Source organism: Maniola hyperantus, chromosome 7 (assembly GCF_902806685.2).
Source record: "Maniola hyperantus chromosome 7, iAphHyp1.2, whole genome shotgun sequence".
Lineage (NCBI taxonomy): Eukaryota > Metazoa > Arthropoda > Insecta > Lepidoptera > Nymphalidae > Maniola > Maniola hyperantus.
Window position 1 is genome coordinate 6,718,182 of NC_048542.1, and position 15,215 is coordinate 6,733,396.

Consider the following 15,215-nt stretch of genomic DNA (forward strand, 5'->3'; position numbering starts at 1 on the left):
AATGCTTAAAGCTTTTTGTGTGTGATCACTGTGATGTCCCATAGTCCATCTTCATAAAAAAACAGTAACAATCTTTCAAAAAACCCTCGACTACATAATCATAACATTAGTTACTACATTTTCGTAAAGTAAAGGTCTTTTTTGGCAATGGAGTATAGTGTACAGAAACATAATGTATATACTGTATAATGTGTATTAAACATGAAGGAAGAAATTCCAGTATGTATATTAAGTCATTGCACTTTTAAACACTTATTATAATTTCTCGATATAAATCATGTTTATATGTCGACTAGCTTATGCTCGCGACTTCGTCCGCGTGGACATTATAAATTTCAAAACCCTATTTCACCTCCTTAGGGGTTGAATTTTCAGAAACCCTTTCTTAGCGGATGCCTACGTCATAATAGCTATCTGCATGCCAAATTTCAGCCCGACCCGTTCAGTAGTATGAGCTGTGCGTTGATAGATCAGTCAGTCAGTCACCTTTTCCTTTTATATATTTAGATAAATCTACCGTGAAGTGTTTACCCAAAAATATTTTTTTTAATCTCCTAAATCATACAAAATATTCTATTCAGTACAAAGCTATACTATTTATTTTAAAATCAGGCTCCGACGAAGCAGGAGAAACGGCAGACAAGTTGGCCACATTGAACAGAAAGTGGCGGGAATTACAACAAAAGGCCAGAGACCGACAGGCTGAATTGGAAGATGCCTTGCGAGAGGCTCAAAGGTATGCAAATATATTCTCTTGTACACAATCTCTAAACTAATTTAACTGGTCTAAATCTATATACCTACTATCTTTTGTCTTCTATCTGCAGGGAACATTACGAAAGGGATAGCAATACATTAGACAGGTCATTTTAGTTCTGTGTACCTACAATCAGGTTGATTCATGAATGGGGCCGATTCTCTTGTACACAATCTCTAAACTAAACTAAATTAACAGGTCTAAATTTAGTGCCATCCTTTTTCGCAAGCAATATTATGAAAGGGATAGCAATAGATTTAGACGTGCCATTTTAGTTTAGTTTAGAGATTGTGTACAATGGAATTAGCCACATTGTCTCACCTCATCTAACGATTTCCTACTATTTTTGTTTTGTCCTGTTTTAAGTCTACTTCGCCCCAATGCCAGGGTAAAAAGCTTTTAGGCGGGTTGATTACGTAAAACTTTGCAGTAGCGACAGCAACGCGACAGCAGTAGCAATACAATAGTTAATTTGCTGTATCTCTTCTTCTTGTTATTTTGCTTTGTGGCTATTGCTTTTTCTCTCTAGCCGGACGTTTGACAGCAATGATCGCGAGATTTACGCCTGTTGCAAGCCTGTCGCGAGATACGTAATCACCCGGAGGGAGTATTGCGCCATCCCGAACGGTTTTGAGCCTATCTACCGATCCTACTATATCAAGTCATTATTATTTATTTATTCACCAAGTAGGAGGAGTAGGACTTGGATACTGCTCCATTTTTCCATAGTACCAACACATTTGGTTCAAAAAATAGAATGTTATCGTAGTATTACCGTGAACTATTTGTTGTATTTTCTATGTGAAGCGTCATTGTAATAAATTAAACCCATAAGGTCGTTCGGGTTTTGCTGTGAAAATTTTTCATGTAGTGTTTGTCGACAGCTTCAACGCTGAGATCGGTGATCTACTGTCTTGGTTGTCGGAAGTGGATGGTGTGATCGCAGCATCCAAACCAGTGGGAGGTCTGCCTGAGACCGCAACTGAACAACTTGAGAGATTTATGGTAAGTCATATTCTCCTTTTTTATTTTCAGTGCTAATACGAGTCGATCTAAAACGTTTTAAATAGAATGCATCCAGCCTGAATGGATCCTCAGGCCTCCGAAACTACAATCTTGAGGTTATTGAGTCAAGTGGACTGGAGACCATCCAAAATAGAACAGGTTTATTTTTGAAGTCGTACAAGGGATAATGTGGCTAATTCTGTTGTACACAATCTCTAAACTAAATTAACAAGTCTTAAAATCTAGTGCTATCCTTTTTTCGAAAGGAGCATTATGAAAAGGACAGCATCAATACATAGACCTGGCATTTTTTTAGAGATACAACATAATTATCTACGTATAAGAAACTCGTACAGTTCTTCAGGAAAAAAAGAGCTCCCGCGCGGTATTTTAGACCTATACTTATAAGCGCAAAGACATCCCCACCACTGTAGTAACGAGGTCTACCTGAAACCACCTGTATATTATCTTATTTTTGAGGCATTATAGCATTATTAAACCCATACTTTGGTATCTGCCCATTCCATTGCATTACTGTACAATCCGTTTTTTTTGTATAATCATTAATTAATCAGTTTCGTGGTAAATGTAAACAGGAGGTATACAATGAGATCGAAGCGAACAGGCCGAAGGTGGAAGCCGTCCTGCAGCAAGGCCAGGAGTACATCAAGAGACAAGAGAAGCCCAACCCGACTTCGCAGCTACATCTCAACTTGAGGAACTTGAAATCCCGATGGGACAACGTTACATCCAGGTAAACTTTCAGCCATGAGGATATAAATTCCACCATAACTTAATATAAATAGCAAGTGAGATTATTCAGATATTAGCTGATGCCCGCGACTTTTATCGCGTGGATTTAAATTTTTAAAATCCCGTGGGAGCTGTTTGATTTTTGAGGGGGTGAAATTTTCAAAAATTCTGGAACACGTACTTATTAATCGTAAGCTCAGGTTAAAATTAAATGTTTGTACTCTAGGGCATCGGACAAGAAGATTAAATTGGAAATAGCTCTAAAAGAAGCTACGGAGTTCCACGACGCGCTTCAGGCCTTCGTTGACTGGCTCACTACTGCCGAGAAAACACTCACCAACGCCAAACCTGTCTCGAGGGTCATGGAAACGTTGCTCAGTAAGTAGAAAACGTTATCAACACTGACAAGTCAATTTTGAACAACAATAAAATAAAATGACAGATCTAAATGTTTTGCTATCCATTTCATAATGCACTTACCGGAAAAGGATACCACTAGATTTAGACCTGTCAATTCAGTTTAGAGATTGTGTACTTACAACAAAATTGCTAAATAGTCACAATGTCAGGTAAATGATTGTGATGATTCCAAGAATACGGATTTATCTTTTTCAAATCTTATACACGCCTGCATTTTTTCTATAGTCCAAGCAGCGCAAAGAATTTTGGTGCAAAACTAAACCACTTGTCGACGCCAAGAATTTTCAACATTCGTTAATTTTACAATATTCATATAGAACTACCTACATCGTGAAAAACTTCCAATAAATTTTTATCTTAACAGCTCAAGTCGAAGAGCACAAGGCATTCCAAAAGGAGGTCTCCACACACCGCGAAACCATGCTCCAACTGGACAAGAAGGGAACCCACCTCAAGTACTTCAGCCAGAAGCAGGATGTCATCCTCATTAAGAACTTGCTGGTATCCGTACAGCACCGATGGGAGCGCGTGGTTTCCAAGGCAGCTGAAAGAACTAGAGCTTTAGACCATGGACTCAAGGAGGCCAAGGAGTTCAATGATATGTGGTAAGCTTCGCTTGAGTCGTCTAATGTTTCAAAGCTAATAGTTAGTTAAAGTAAGGCCAACGAAACGGGAGAAAGAATGTAAACAAACTGCCAACATTATTGCGTTGGCAGTTTGTTTAAGTACATTAAAAAGCTTTAAATTCAAAAAACATTTTTACATCGAAGTTATTTTAATTCAGGAACAACTTGATGAACTGGTTGGGAGAGACTGAAAAGCAGCTGGACCAACTCAACTCGGAAGCGACAGTCAACGATCCTGAAAAAATCAAACTGAGGTAATGATATCTATCAAACAGTTTTACTTAATTTTTTATTAAAGATGTCAAAATGTTGCCCAACTTGAAATATTTTTCACTTCTTGCAACTTAGAAAGGAAACTTTTTTCTAGGTTAAACAAACACCGAGAGTTCCAAAAAGCGCTCGCAGCCAAGCAGCCAGTTTACGACCAGACCAGCAAAGTAGGCAAGCAACTCAAGGATAAGGCTCCGAAAACCGATGAGCCAGTACTTCGCAACATGCTCACTGATCTCAAAACTAAGTGGACTACCGTTTGCTCTAAGGCTGTTGACAGGTAAGGTGTAACTACTATCTTGCTGATGCCCATGTGGATTTAGATTTTTCAAATATCGTCGGAACTCTTTGATTCGAGGTACGGGATTTTCCGGGCAAAAAGACTTGTGTTTATATCCGCGGAATAAAGTTAGTATAGTGTAACTCTGTCTGTTACGTAATCCCATACATATGATAGAGCCAAAAATCTCATTGGACGTGAACCATTTTGAGTCACTAACCAATCACAAACATGTTTCAAAAACATACGAAATTCAATTTGGAAATGTTTTTAAAAAACAATCGTAATTCAATTAAAAAACATAGTTTCGTTTGTGATTGGTTAGTGACTCAAAATGGTTAGCACCCACTGAGATTTTTGGCTCCATAATTGTGAGTTTCCACGGGATTTTTATAACTAAATCCACGCTTACCAAGTCGCGGGCATCTAGCTTACCACATATTTTAAAATGTTTCGTTGTACAATAGTGGACCAACCAAGTTTGTTTTTCCGTAGACAACGCAAGCTAGAAGAAGCCCTACTTTACTCGGGGCAATTCAAGGACGCGATGTCGGCTCTCCTCGACTGGCTCAAGAAGCAAGAGAAACAGCTCTCCGCGGACTCTCCTGTGCACGGAGACTTGGACACCGTCATGGCACTTATCGAACAACATAAGGTATAGAAAAAATTCTGAATATGCAGTACCCGGCAGGAACGATTACAAATTGAACATTAGAAACAGATGACTGTTTCGTAGAGTACTGTCTCTGTTATTGTGACCGACAAAATGTCACATAGGTACGATACGACGCTCTACGAAGCTGATGGTCTCTTTCTAAAAATCGATGTGTAATCTTTCCTGTCGGTAATCAACTGCTCCCTGATTTCCTGGGGATGAGATTGTCTTGTTGCTTTGGAATTTTGTATGTCGTTGATTATTTTACTTATTTGTTTCAGCAATTTGAGGAGGACCTTCATTCTCGGGAACAACAAATGCAATCCGTAATGAAGACCGGCAGAGATCTGGAAGCCACGGTAAGAACGAATTAATAAATGATTTTGACTTGATCAGAATAAAATGTTTTATTTAAAACAACCCTAAACCAAAGGGAAAGCCAAACATTTTCATGACAACTTTAATTAAATACTACATATTTTTACGTGTACGCCTATAAAATTGACCATTACAAAACCGTGCGATTAAAAGAAGCTATAAATGTAAACAGGTGCCGCCTGAAGATTCCGTCCAAATCAAGAAACAATGCAGCGAGTTGAAGCAAGCGTGGGATACGGTACAAAGCCTTAGCGAGAAGAAGGCACACAGACTAGAAATTGCCTTGAAAGAGGTAAGAAAGAACTAAAAGTCTAGTCAGCTGTTGAATTCTTAGTGGCCGTTTTTTATTTTGTTTTACGTTCTTTACAGTACACACTATTTTGTATGATATGATTTGATTTTGAAATGATTTATTTGTTTTAAAAGGTCTTTTTAAAATTGTGCCAGGGACCCTGAAGTAAGTTTGCAAAACCTGTATCTCAGGGTCCCCGCTCTCCCTCCTCCATCATTAACAAATAAACACTTATACAAAACTAAATTTAGTGATATGATATGAATATGAAACTTAAAAATATGTGTGTGTGTGTGTACATATGTGTATCAGTGTGTATTGTATGTGAGTGTGAGTGAGTGTATGTATGTGTGAGTGTGTACATGTGTATATTTTTAATAACAAATAACAAATTTCAAATTTAACCTACCTATTTATATTCCTACAAGTAATTCTGTTTCGTCGTACGTTTTTTCTTGTAACCACTTAGACAATGTTTTTTTTAATATCAAACTGTTTACTAGTGTGGAAATTGAGAATTTTGTTGATTTTATTGTTGATATAAGTAACTATCAAAGCAAAGCAAATTGAATTTTAATTTTGGACGAACACTAACGGTTAATTAATAGTCGTTTGGTCAGAGTTATGATGAATAACACAATGTCATAACTGTCGTCCAAATTAATTATATTGCACCGGATCCGCTCACTTAACCACCGTCTTTTTCCATCACTAGGCGGAACGTCTCCACAAATCAGTGAACATGCTTCTGGAATGGCTCTCGGACGCGGAAACCAAACTGCGATTCTCTGGACAACTGCCCGAAGGCGAACAGGAGACGCAGCAACAGTTGCGCGACCACGAGCGATTCGCGCGCGAGCTCACAGAGAAACAGAAGGACAAGGACGACACCATCGCGCTCGCTCACTCCATCCTTGGCAAGGCGCATCCCGATGCGGTCACAGTCATCAAGCACTGGATCACAATCATACAGAGTCGGTGGGATGAGGTTAGTACAAAAGAAACTTCTCTTTAAAAGGTGCAAATGCAATATTTAAAGTGACTGGTGATTCCGATTAGAAATTTTTCCATCTGTTACTAAATAAATACATTGTATAGGTTTGTCATTTTTTTATACTTATCTTTTGCAATAATTATTTTTTGATTTTGGACATCAGCACTTTAAAATACTGAGGAATGTTTATTGGTATTGAATGTACATCCGTATAATTTTGGCATCAATATGTCTTCTTAACTAAATATTTAATGTAGATTTCTTGTGATAAATAATTTCGTTTGCATCATAATTACACTAACCTTGCAATTTTCTATCAAAATAAAGATTTGGAAGATTAACAGCTATAAATCGTCTTATCAAAATGTTGATTGCGCCGTCTCTATCAATCAGCTGACTGACTTTTAATCATTCATATATTATTAATCTTTACGATTAACATGTCTATTCGTTTTTTCTAAACCGCAGTGCGTAGTTTAGAGTTGAGTTTTTAAGAAGCATTATGTAACTTGGTTAAAAATTCGTAACATTTATCTGCAAAAATGAGCACAAGTACAGGCACTCGAAACAAGCCGTCAAAGTTCACACTATCCGTGTTCCCCTATGTACGGATATTTAGCAAAGTTTCTCCGGGACAGGTACGAAATTAACAATACATCTCTATCATCTACCGTTATATTGCCTTGCTACCGTTACCGTTACCTACCGGTATATATGTTGTTACCGTGGTGCCGAAGTTTTACCATTTGAAGTTTTCTTACTGGCTCACATGCCGTATTGGTGTATTGAAATGGATCGCTTGGTCAATTTTTCCAGCAGAATTGTTGCAGTAAAGTTCCCGTACCGAATCCGATTTGTTATTACTGATGTTTTATGTGTATACTAGCAGATGCTCACGACTCCGTTCGCCTGAATTTAGTTTTTTTCTAATCCCGTGGGAACTCTTAGATTTTCCAGGATGAAAAGTAGCGTATCACTCTCCAGGTCTTTAACTATAACCATTTTGGCGTTGCGGCTTGATTGAAGGACAAACCAATAAACAAACATACTTTTCGCATTTATAATATGGATAGTGATTGCTAGCATACATGATATTATTCAAAAATGATAAAAAGGAAAGTTTTAGTTTTGTATAACATATTTCAAAGGTTTCATACATTTGTTTGTTTGTTCAGGTATGGCAATGGGCGATGCAACGTGGTGGCAAGCTGGAAACACACCTACAGAGTCTGAAAGATCTGGACCTTGTTCTGGAGGAGCTACTGCAGTGGCTCAGCGGCCTCGAGACCACACTTATTTGTAAGTTGATGTACTGCGCAAAAATCTATTTAGCCTGTAGACTACGGAACTCATAAAGTAGGTGACTGTAAAATTATTTCACGAACTACTCAAAACACCAGCCATATTATATTGGGTTTTTTTTTGTATATTTATATGCAAAAATATGACCATACTGAAAAGTTAAAAGTCTATTAATCAAACGCTGAGAGAAATATTGAAGATCCCTTAACTTTTCTAAATTCGCGGGATATAATTTTCATTCTGTGAGGAGACTCGTACTCAGTGATATTAAAAGATGTATAAAATTAAATTTCGATCATCTTTTCTTCTAGCGCTGGAAGCGGAATCCTTGCCAGAATCGATCGAGCTTTTAGAAGGACTTATAGAAGACCACAAGGACCTAATGGAGCATACGCAAAAACGACAGAATGAAGTCGACCGTGTCTGTAAAGCTTACCAGGTACATATCGTAAGTATTAAGTTATAAAACTACAACTGTGTACTATCTACACTGACATAAAAATGCGTCTGTCTATTTCACGACTAAATTGCCGATTCAAACGTAGAAAAGTTCATGTGTTCTTTTATTGTAAGATATTATTTTGTTATATTTTTGTGTATGAAAGCAAAAAAATGTAGGCTTTTGTCAACGTGGAAAACAAACGTAGATCGTGGGTAACAGGCAACAGCTAGTTTAGAATTTGAAAAAAATATATAATTAATTAGAATATGTTATTTTCTTAGGTTAAGAGTCAAAGCCAGGGCCGCGAATCAACACCGCGCAAGGTTTCAGCCAAAACCGCAACTAAAGGAACACCGAGGTATGTAACATGCACAATTTCGACTCTTGCTCTTGTACTATACCTATTGACGAGATATGAAATTCAGTCAATATAAAAACAGGAGATACGCGTACTAGAAAATAAATAATTGCACAATTCTTGATTTGGTGGGTAGTACAGGAGCAGGAAGTTATTGATTGTAGAAAGTAAGTGTAAGATAGGTAATTGTGTTTTCTTTAATTGGTTATAATGTGTAGCTTTTTTTATTATAATCATTGTTTTATTTTTATCTCACTTACATAAATGTTGCTATTAACTTTAAGTGAGAAACAAAAGTTGACTTCGACTTGACATTTATTTAAACTGCCCTCTTATGCAATTTCAATAAGAGTAAAAGAGAAGAATTATGTTTATAGTAGACTAGCTGATGCCCGCGACTTCCATTTAGGTTTTTAAAAATCCCGTAGGAAAACTTTGATTTCCAGGATAAAAAGTAGCCCATATCACCCTACAGGTCTTTAAATATACCCATGCAAAAAATCACGTCAATCCGTTGCTCCATTGCGACGTGAATGAAAAACGAACCAACAAACCAATAAACCAACAAAATAACACACTTTCGCATTTATAATATGAGTATTGATGATGTTTGCGACTTCGCGTGGATTTAGATTTATTATTATTATCCCGTGAAAACTCTTTGAATTTTTGGGTTAAAAAATATGTCTGGCTCCAGGATGCAAGGTATCTCGGTAGGTATTTAACATCAAAGTCAGTAGGTACGTGGAGTTTTTAAAAATCCTGTTGGAACTCTTTGATTCCCGAGATAAAGTAGTCCCTATGTTCGTATCAGGCGTGCAAGCTATCTTTGTATGAAACGTCAAAAATCGGTTAAAAGGTGACAGACAGACAGACACACTTTCGCTTTTATAATATTAGTATGCATTACTCAATGGTTTTAATTATTCATGCCCATATTGTGTCTAATAAATTTCACGTCGAAGTTAATAAAGTCACATTTTTGTTTTATTCTATTCACACTGCTACAAATCTCCACGCTGTCATTTCACCGCTAAGTCTTTCACCGTTTTTTTTTTTCATTTCGTTGTTATTTTCTTTCACTCGGCGCCATCTTGTGACGTCATTGCATGGTGTGAATGTTGCCATCAGCCGTGGCTCGCAGCACGACCTTCATAGGGAGAGATCGGTGTCGCCTGATTATTATGGCAGTAGACGTTTCAGGTTTGTTTTTTATTTTATTTATTTATTCCATTACTCGTTTCATTCTTTTTTAAGTATTGTTTTAACATTTATAAATTCCTTCTTCCGTGTACATAAAATTAATGTTATGTTTAAAGTAGATGGATAATCCATAACACTGAAAAGAAGTGAAAGTGCAGTAGCAGGTTGGAAAGGTACACATCAGACTTTAGAGGGAGATATTCGGCAGCTTCTGTTTTATAGAGCATCGTCTCTGGCGTCGACTGACAAGTCAGCGAAAAAACGTCGCAAAGGTATGAATGTCAGAGACGACACGACGACACTACGAAGCTGAAGCTGCCGTGTGTCTCTTTCTAAAGTTCGATGTGCAATCTTTCCTACCGGTTATTGTATGTACCTACTGTGTACATTTTATTAGATTTTGTTCTTTTTACATCAGGGCTTATTCGCACGGGAGAGAAAAATGTATTATCGATATGGCGATTTCGATTTTTTTTAATACAAACAAAACCGAGTATTAGTTAAAACTACAGCATTTTTCTTACCCGTGCGAAAGTCTCAAAGCTGATCGCCCATTACTAGCGGAGCACCTATCAATGTATTTTAAATAAATGAAATGCGTCCTGATGAGTCATTCGCACCGTTGGTTATGCTGTAGGTAATGTGCGACCATCTTTAATGTACTGTGTACATCACATGTGAAAATGCTTTTTGTTAATGTTAATAATTAATCACTGCTATAATCCAAGAAAGACGTATCTTAGTAAATATCAATATCACTGTATAAGCAATGACGTAATTAACCAATTGGATGACGATAAGACACGTCTCTCTTTGGGTATATGATGACAATACTAGCTTCATCTCGCTCTAACATGTGTAAATGTGGCTTTCTGTCTCGTTCATGTCACGCTTGGCGACGGCAGGTCCAGGAATCACAGTCGAAGTAGAAGAGGAAGGTTTGATGTGGTTTTTATTCTAGGATTGTTTATGTATTGATTTTGTTTCTCTTTTGGCTTGTAGAAAATAATAATGAATTGCAGAAAATGTTGTTCCTTTTTAATGTATGACATTTTATATAAGTGCCTACAGTACCTACTTATTAGAAGCTATATGACTTTAGCTTAATATTCAAATATTATAGACTTGGTAAATATTCAAAATTGTAGGTTTATACCTATTTATTATGAGTTTTGCATGGCTTTCTGTGAACTAGACTATTTATTATTATAATCTTAATATAATAGTCATTTATTTTATCCCCAAGACTAAATAAATTTAAAAAATTAGTTTTTTTCATTATCAACGGTAAAATTAAAATTTGATTTTACTTGAGTAAATCTTTGTCGAAATTCTGGTCCTATTAATTTTATAAATCAAAAATACTTACCCTCTAAAATTTATACAAGCTACATTTAACCTCGTAATAAAATCTTCTCATCAAATTTTTTTTTGCTTACGTAAATGTCTATTATGATTACTATGGTTGATATGAAATATCTACCACCTTGTCTCTACACAATTTCTGGGTCTTGGTCTAACTATATACTGCTGCAAACTACCAACAAGCAACAACTTCGATTGGGTTTGTACTTAAGCTTTTATAAAAAAAAAACATTATAACTTTCGAGCTCGTAAGATTATTCTTTAAACATACCTACATAAAAATCAGCACTCAAAACTTTAAGAAAAGTGAGTAATGTTTTTACGTACCTTTATCTTTTAATTGTACCCTGGCTCAAGCTAGCAAATACGCGAACGTTAAAGATACGTACAAACACTACTCTATCCAACACATTTTGTTACTCAGAAAATAAGGCAGGTCGGGCTCTATCGGGATCTTGCTCTATTACAGATGTTCTATTTCACGAAGTCCGAGTGCTATTTCTGTGTGAGTGCACACGTATACATTATTTTAGTGTAGGTACACATGGTGGTCAGTCTCGAGTGTCGATAGCGACACGGTTTACGTTACGCACAAGAATAATATGTTAACACTTATCGGTATCGTTCACTATTACAACCAAGGCTGAGTAGACCTCATGATATAGAACAACTGTACAAGTTTAGAGAAATGTGTCCGTGGCCACCTCTCGCCACTTCTAAGTACTCTAAAGACACCAAGTCTCAGACATCAGTTCTCTAACGGCACTCGGCACAACTAACAGCAAGCCTCCGCACTACTAACAAGGTATGGGTCTGTGCGTTTGTAAGTCCTTGTGTTTTTATTGATGTGTGCTCCACTCCAGTCGCCTCAGTCCGGGCCGAGATTCTCCGGACCGCAACCTACCGCATTACGGACCCCGATTCCCGCCTAGAGGAAGGTAAGGACAACGCTAACATTTTCCTACGTTTCAGTGTTTTCTGTCTACCCAGTCTTTAATAGACCGACTAAAAGCAATAACAAAATTCAGTTGACATTTGCCATAATTTAAACTGGTCCACATTTGTTGTAAATTATGGTTAGGTAATATACTCGTAACAATGTAAAGTTGAAAGTGTAGCTTTTTATCCTTGTGAAACTATCTTTTTTTATATTCCTAATAGTTCAGTAGATATTTCATTATTTTCTACATAGGATGTTAATAAGATATATTTGCTTGGGTTTTTTTACATTGAAACAGCATGGAGTAGCTTTTATGTTGACATATAATATTTGCGTCGAAGCAATATTTCTTTATAAATATGCTTGGAAACAATGTCATAACAATAACAGTATAAAACAAAGATTAAAAATTGTCTAACATGTAAGAAAAATATACCTTATATTTTTTATTCGACATCTTTTTGATTTGTAACATGCTAAAAAAATACTATTTGTATAAACAGCAAAGGAGCGGAACCGGAGTTCAGGTCGCCACGCGTGAAACAACTGTGGGACAAATGGCGTACAGTGTGGCTCCTAGCATGGGAGAGACAGAGACGGCTGCATGAGCGTCTCGCTCATTTGAAGGAACTGCAACGCGTCTCCAACTTCAGCTGGGATGATTGGAGAAAGCGGGTAAGAAAAAAATTATCTTCATTTTCTGTAGCGAATGGTGCCTACTCAGCAGTGTACAAGAATCTCTAATTTAAAGAGAGTAGAGACAGGTCTAAAAGTATCCTTAATAATATGTGCTATCAAATCATAACATATATCAACAACGTATAATTACAGGCGCTACCATAGTGCAATCAAAAAGAGGTCAAATAAACAAGAGATAGAAATATGTATACTTATACCAAATCTATTTGTTCTATTGCAGCTCAAAATTGATAATCACGTGTAAGAACAAGCTAATTACAAGCCCAAAATCTATCTAAAAATCTAGTCTAAAAATCTAGTCTAAAATGTATCTAAGTACATCTATAAAAATTTAATTCATAAATTTTGCCCCCAGTTCCTGAAGTTTATGAACCACAAGAAGTCCCGTCTGACGGACCTGTTCCGCAAGATGGACAAAGACAACAACGGTTTCATAGCGCGCAATGAGTTTATCGATGGAATTATCAACACCAGTGAGTATTGAGTATTTACTCATGAATTTCATTTTAAACAAACTCTCTATTGCCTTGCATAAGATCCAAAAACTTGGGTTTCACACGGAAGTCACAGATAGAAATAGGTATAGGTAGCTTAAAGTAAACTTAACCCGATTCCTTGAGTTCAACTTTGATAAAATCCACGGACATAACCCGAGCATACTTTGCACTGATCTGTTGAAATTAAAAAGGCTTAGGTTAGGAATTTTGCTACAGCCGCTTTACTTAAATTGGGCGGACCTGACATGTGGCGTATACCTGATAAGTTCAAATAACTTGTGGTTAAAACCTTTTCGGATTCCCGAAACTCGTCAACGCCCCAGTTACAAGTCAACTTCATTTTCAATTAATTAGATGGTCCGAGTAGACAGATAAGGGAGTCTTGGAAAAAGAGGATATTTGCCCGTGCGTGCTATATCTATTAAATTATCAGTGAAATTCAATAAGTACCTCTTTTACAGAATTCGACACATCCCGGCTGGAAATGGGCGCGGTGGCAGACTTGTTCGACAGAAACGGTAGTGGTCTTATAGATTGGGAAGAGTTTATCGCCGCGCTCAGGCCTGACTGGGTAAGTTCTTCTATTGTTATTAAATGAATCGAAGCCTATTCTAATTTATCTATTGCCTTGCCCATCCATATGTTTTTTTCCAAAATAAGTACACTGTTTTGTAGATTGTAAGGTCTCAACAAAACAATTTTTTAACTGGGATAGTATGGGAAAATCCAAAACCATAGGATAAACAGAAAACTTAGGTAGTCTAGTCGTCCATGTAGACCTGGGTTTGGGTCCCGAATCGGGCAAAAAAAGATATTGGGGTTTTCTGACAAGAAGTTCTTCGTAGCGGCCCGGAAATGGGAAGTTGGTGTTGTTACAACCCCATGCCATGAAGAGCAGGTACAGCCAACGATTCTGCGTTTGAGCTCTCTGCGGTAGAGTTGCCGTCCCATGGGATTACGAGAGTGGGGGAATAGAATGCAATTGTGCACACACTTGTGTACTGTACATATCTCCTGTGTAGAAGGCTACTCTTCGTTGAGAATTGGCCTCCGTGGGGGATTTTGGTCGACAGGACCTATTTTCATTTTGTGACAGAACTTTATTTTAACACGAACGCTCCCTACAGGTGGAAAGACGAGGTCCGCCGTCCGACGCGGACAAGATTCACGATGAAGTGAAGCGCCTTGTGATGCTGTGCACATGCCGGCAGAAATTCAGGGTGTTCCAGGTTGGCGAGGGCAAATACAGGGTGAGTTAGATATCTTCTTCATCTTAACACTCACCAAAATGGTCGTGGTCATCACGAAGCGACGCGCGACGTCTTAAAGGCAGATGTTATGTGTGTCACGAGCATTCGCCAGTTCTCCCTGCTGGCCGACATCACTGGAGCAATCTTGCAATCGGCAAAAATCGGTTTACACATAGCATAGCCTAAGAATTAAATACACAAGCCTAGCAGAGATCTTTTTGTACAAATCGCTGTCATACTCTTCGTGTTGAGATTGGACTGCTGTTTTGCGCGCACTATAGGAACCTGCAGTCGTCTGTCAGCAATAATTATGTTTGAAGCCGAGGTCTGCTGAGACATTATAAGCCAGAGGTCTTAGGTTTCCTGTTCCTATTCGCAGTTTAGGGAAAGACTAGCTGCTGCGAAGAAGCCGTTTAGAATTGCCTGGTGGTTTAAAAAATTGCCAACCATCCTTTAGTACATATTCATCTTGGAATGCCCCATCAATCATTTTCCACTAGTCGAACTACATTGCAATCACCTTTCATTAAAAATAAAAATTCGTGCAATAAGTATTACGAAGGCAATTCTATGAAAGGTCTGGTTTTTTATCCTCTGTAACCTCGGTGAATACAGGTCTCGTAGGAAACTCAACCGAAGCGAAGCTGTACTCTATCTTGCTCGTTTATATGGAGCATTTTATCGCCACGTTCGTCTTGCTTAAAGAAATAAAGAAATAAACCTGGGCAA

At 37.5% G+C, this 15,215-nt stretch overlaps 1 protein-coding gene across 19 annotated transcripts in view; it reads left to right on the plus strand.

The window, feature by feature from the left end:
- The window catches only part of shot (dystonin-like protein short stop), a 263,692-nt gene that overhangs the window by 233,786 nt on the left and 14,691 nt on the right, over positions 1 to 15,215 (plus strand). For 14 of the 19 annotated variants that reach the window (XM_069499573.1, XM_069499572.1, XM_069499576.1 and 11 more), the window contains 21 exons: positions 613 to 736; positions 1,642 to 1,762; positions 2,359 to 2,516; positions 2,742 to 2,893; positions 3,300 to 3,540; positions 3,720 to 3,815; positions 3,929 to 4,111; positions 4,607 to 4,766; positions 5,048 to 5,125; positions 5,317 to 5,436; positions 6,152 to 6,424; positions 7,606 to 7,729; positions 8,044 to 8,180; positions 8,456 to 8,532; positions 9,664 to 9,735; positions 10,641 to 10,673; positions 11,964 to 12,038; positions 12,544 to 12,715; positions 13,095 to 13,212; positions 13,698 to 13,807; positions 14,364 to 14,486. In XM_069499573.1, coding sequence (XP_069355674.1) covers positions 613 to 736; positions 1,642 to 1,762; positions 2,359 to 2,516; positions 2,742 to 2,893; positions 3,300 to 3,540; positions 3,720 to 3,815; positions 3,929 to 4,111; positions 4,607 to 4,766; positions 5,048 to 5,125; positions 5,317 to 5,436; positions 6,152 to 6,424; positions 7,606 to 7,729; positions 8,044 to 8,180; positions 8,456 to 8,532; positions 9,664 to 9,735; positions 10,641 to 10,673; positions 11,964 to 12,038; positions 12,544 to 12,715; positions 13,095 to 13,212; positions 13,698 to 13,807; positions 14,364 to 14,486 — 2,747 coding nt within the window. The remainder of the gene's footprint in view (positions 1 to 612; positions 737 to 1,641; positions 1,763 to 2,358; positions 2,517 to 2,741; positions 2,894 to 3,299; positions 3,541 to 3,719; positions 3,816 to 3,928; positions 4,112 to 4,606; positions 4,767 to 5,047; positions 5,126 to 5,316; positions 5,437 to 6,151; positions 6,425 to 7,605; positions 7,730 to 8,043; positions 8,181 to 8,455; positions 8,533 to 9,663; positions 9,736 to 10,640; positions 10,674 to 11,963; positions 12,039 to 12,543; positions 12,716 to 13,094; positions 13,213 to 13,697; positions 13,808 to 14,363; positions 14,487 to 15,215) is intronic. The other 5 variants (XM_069499569.1, XM_069499577.1, XM_069499582.1 and 2 more) reach the window with 2 other exon arrangements.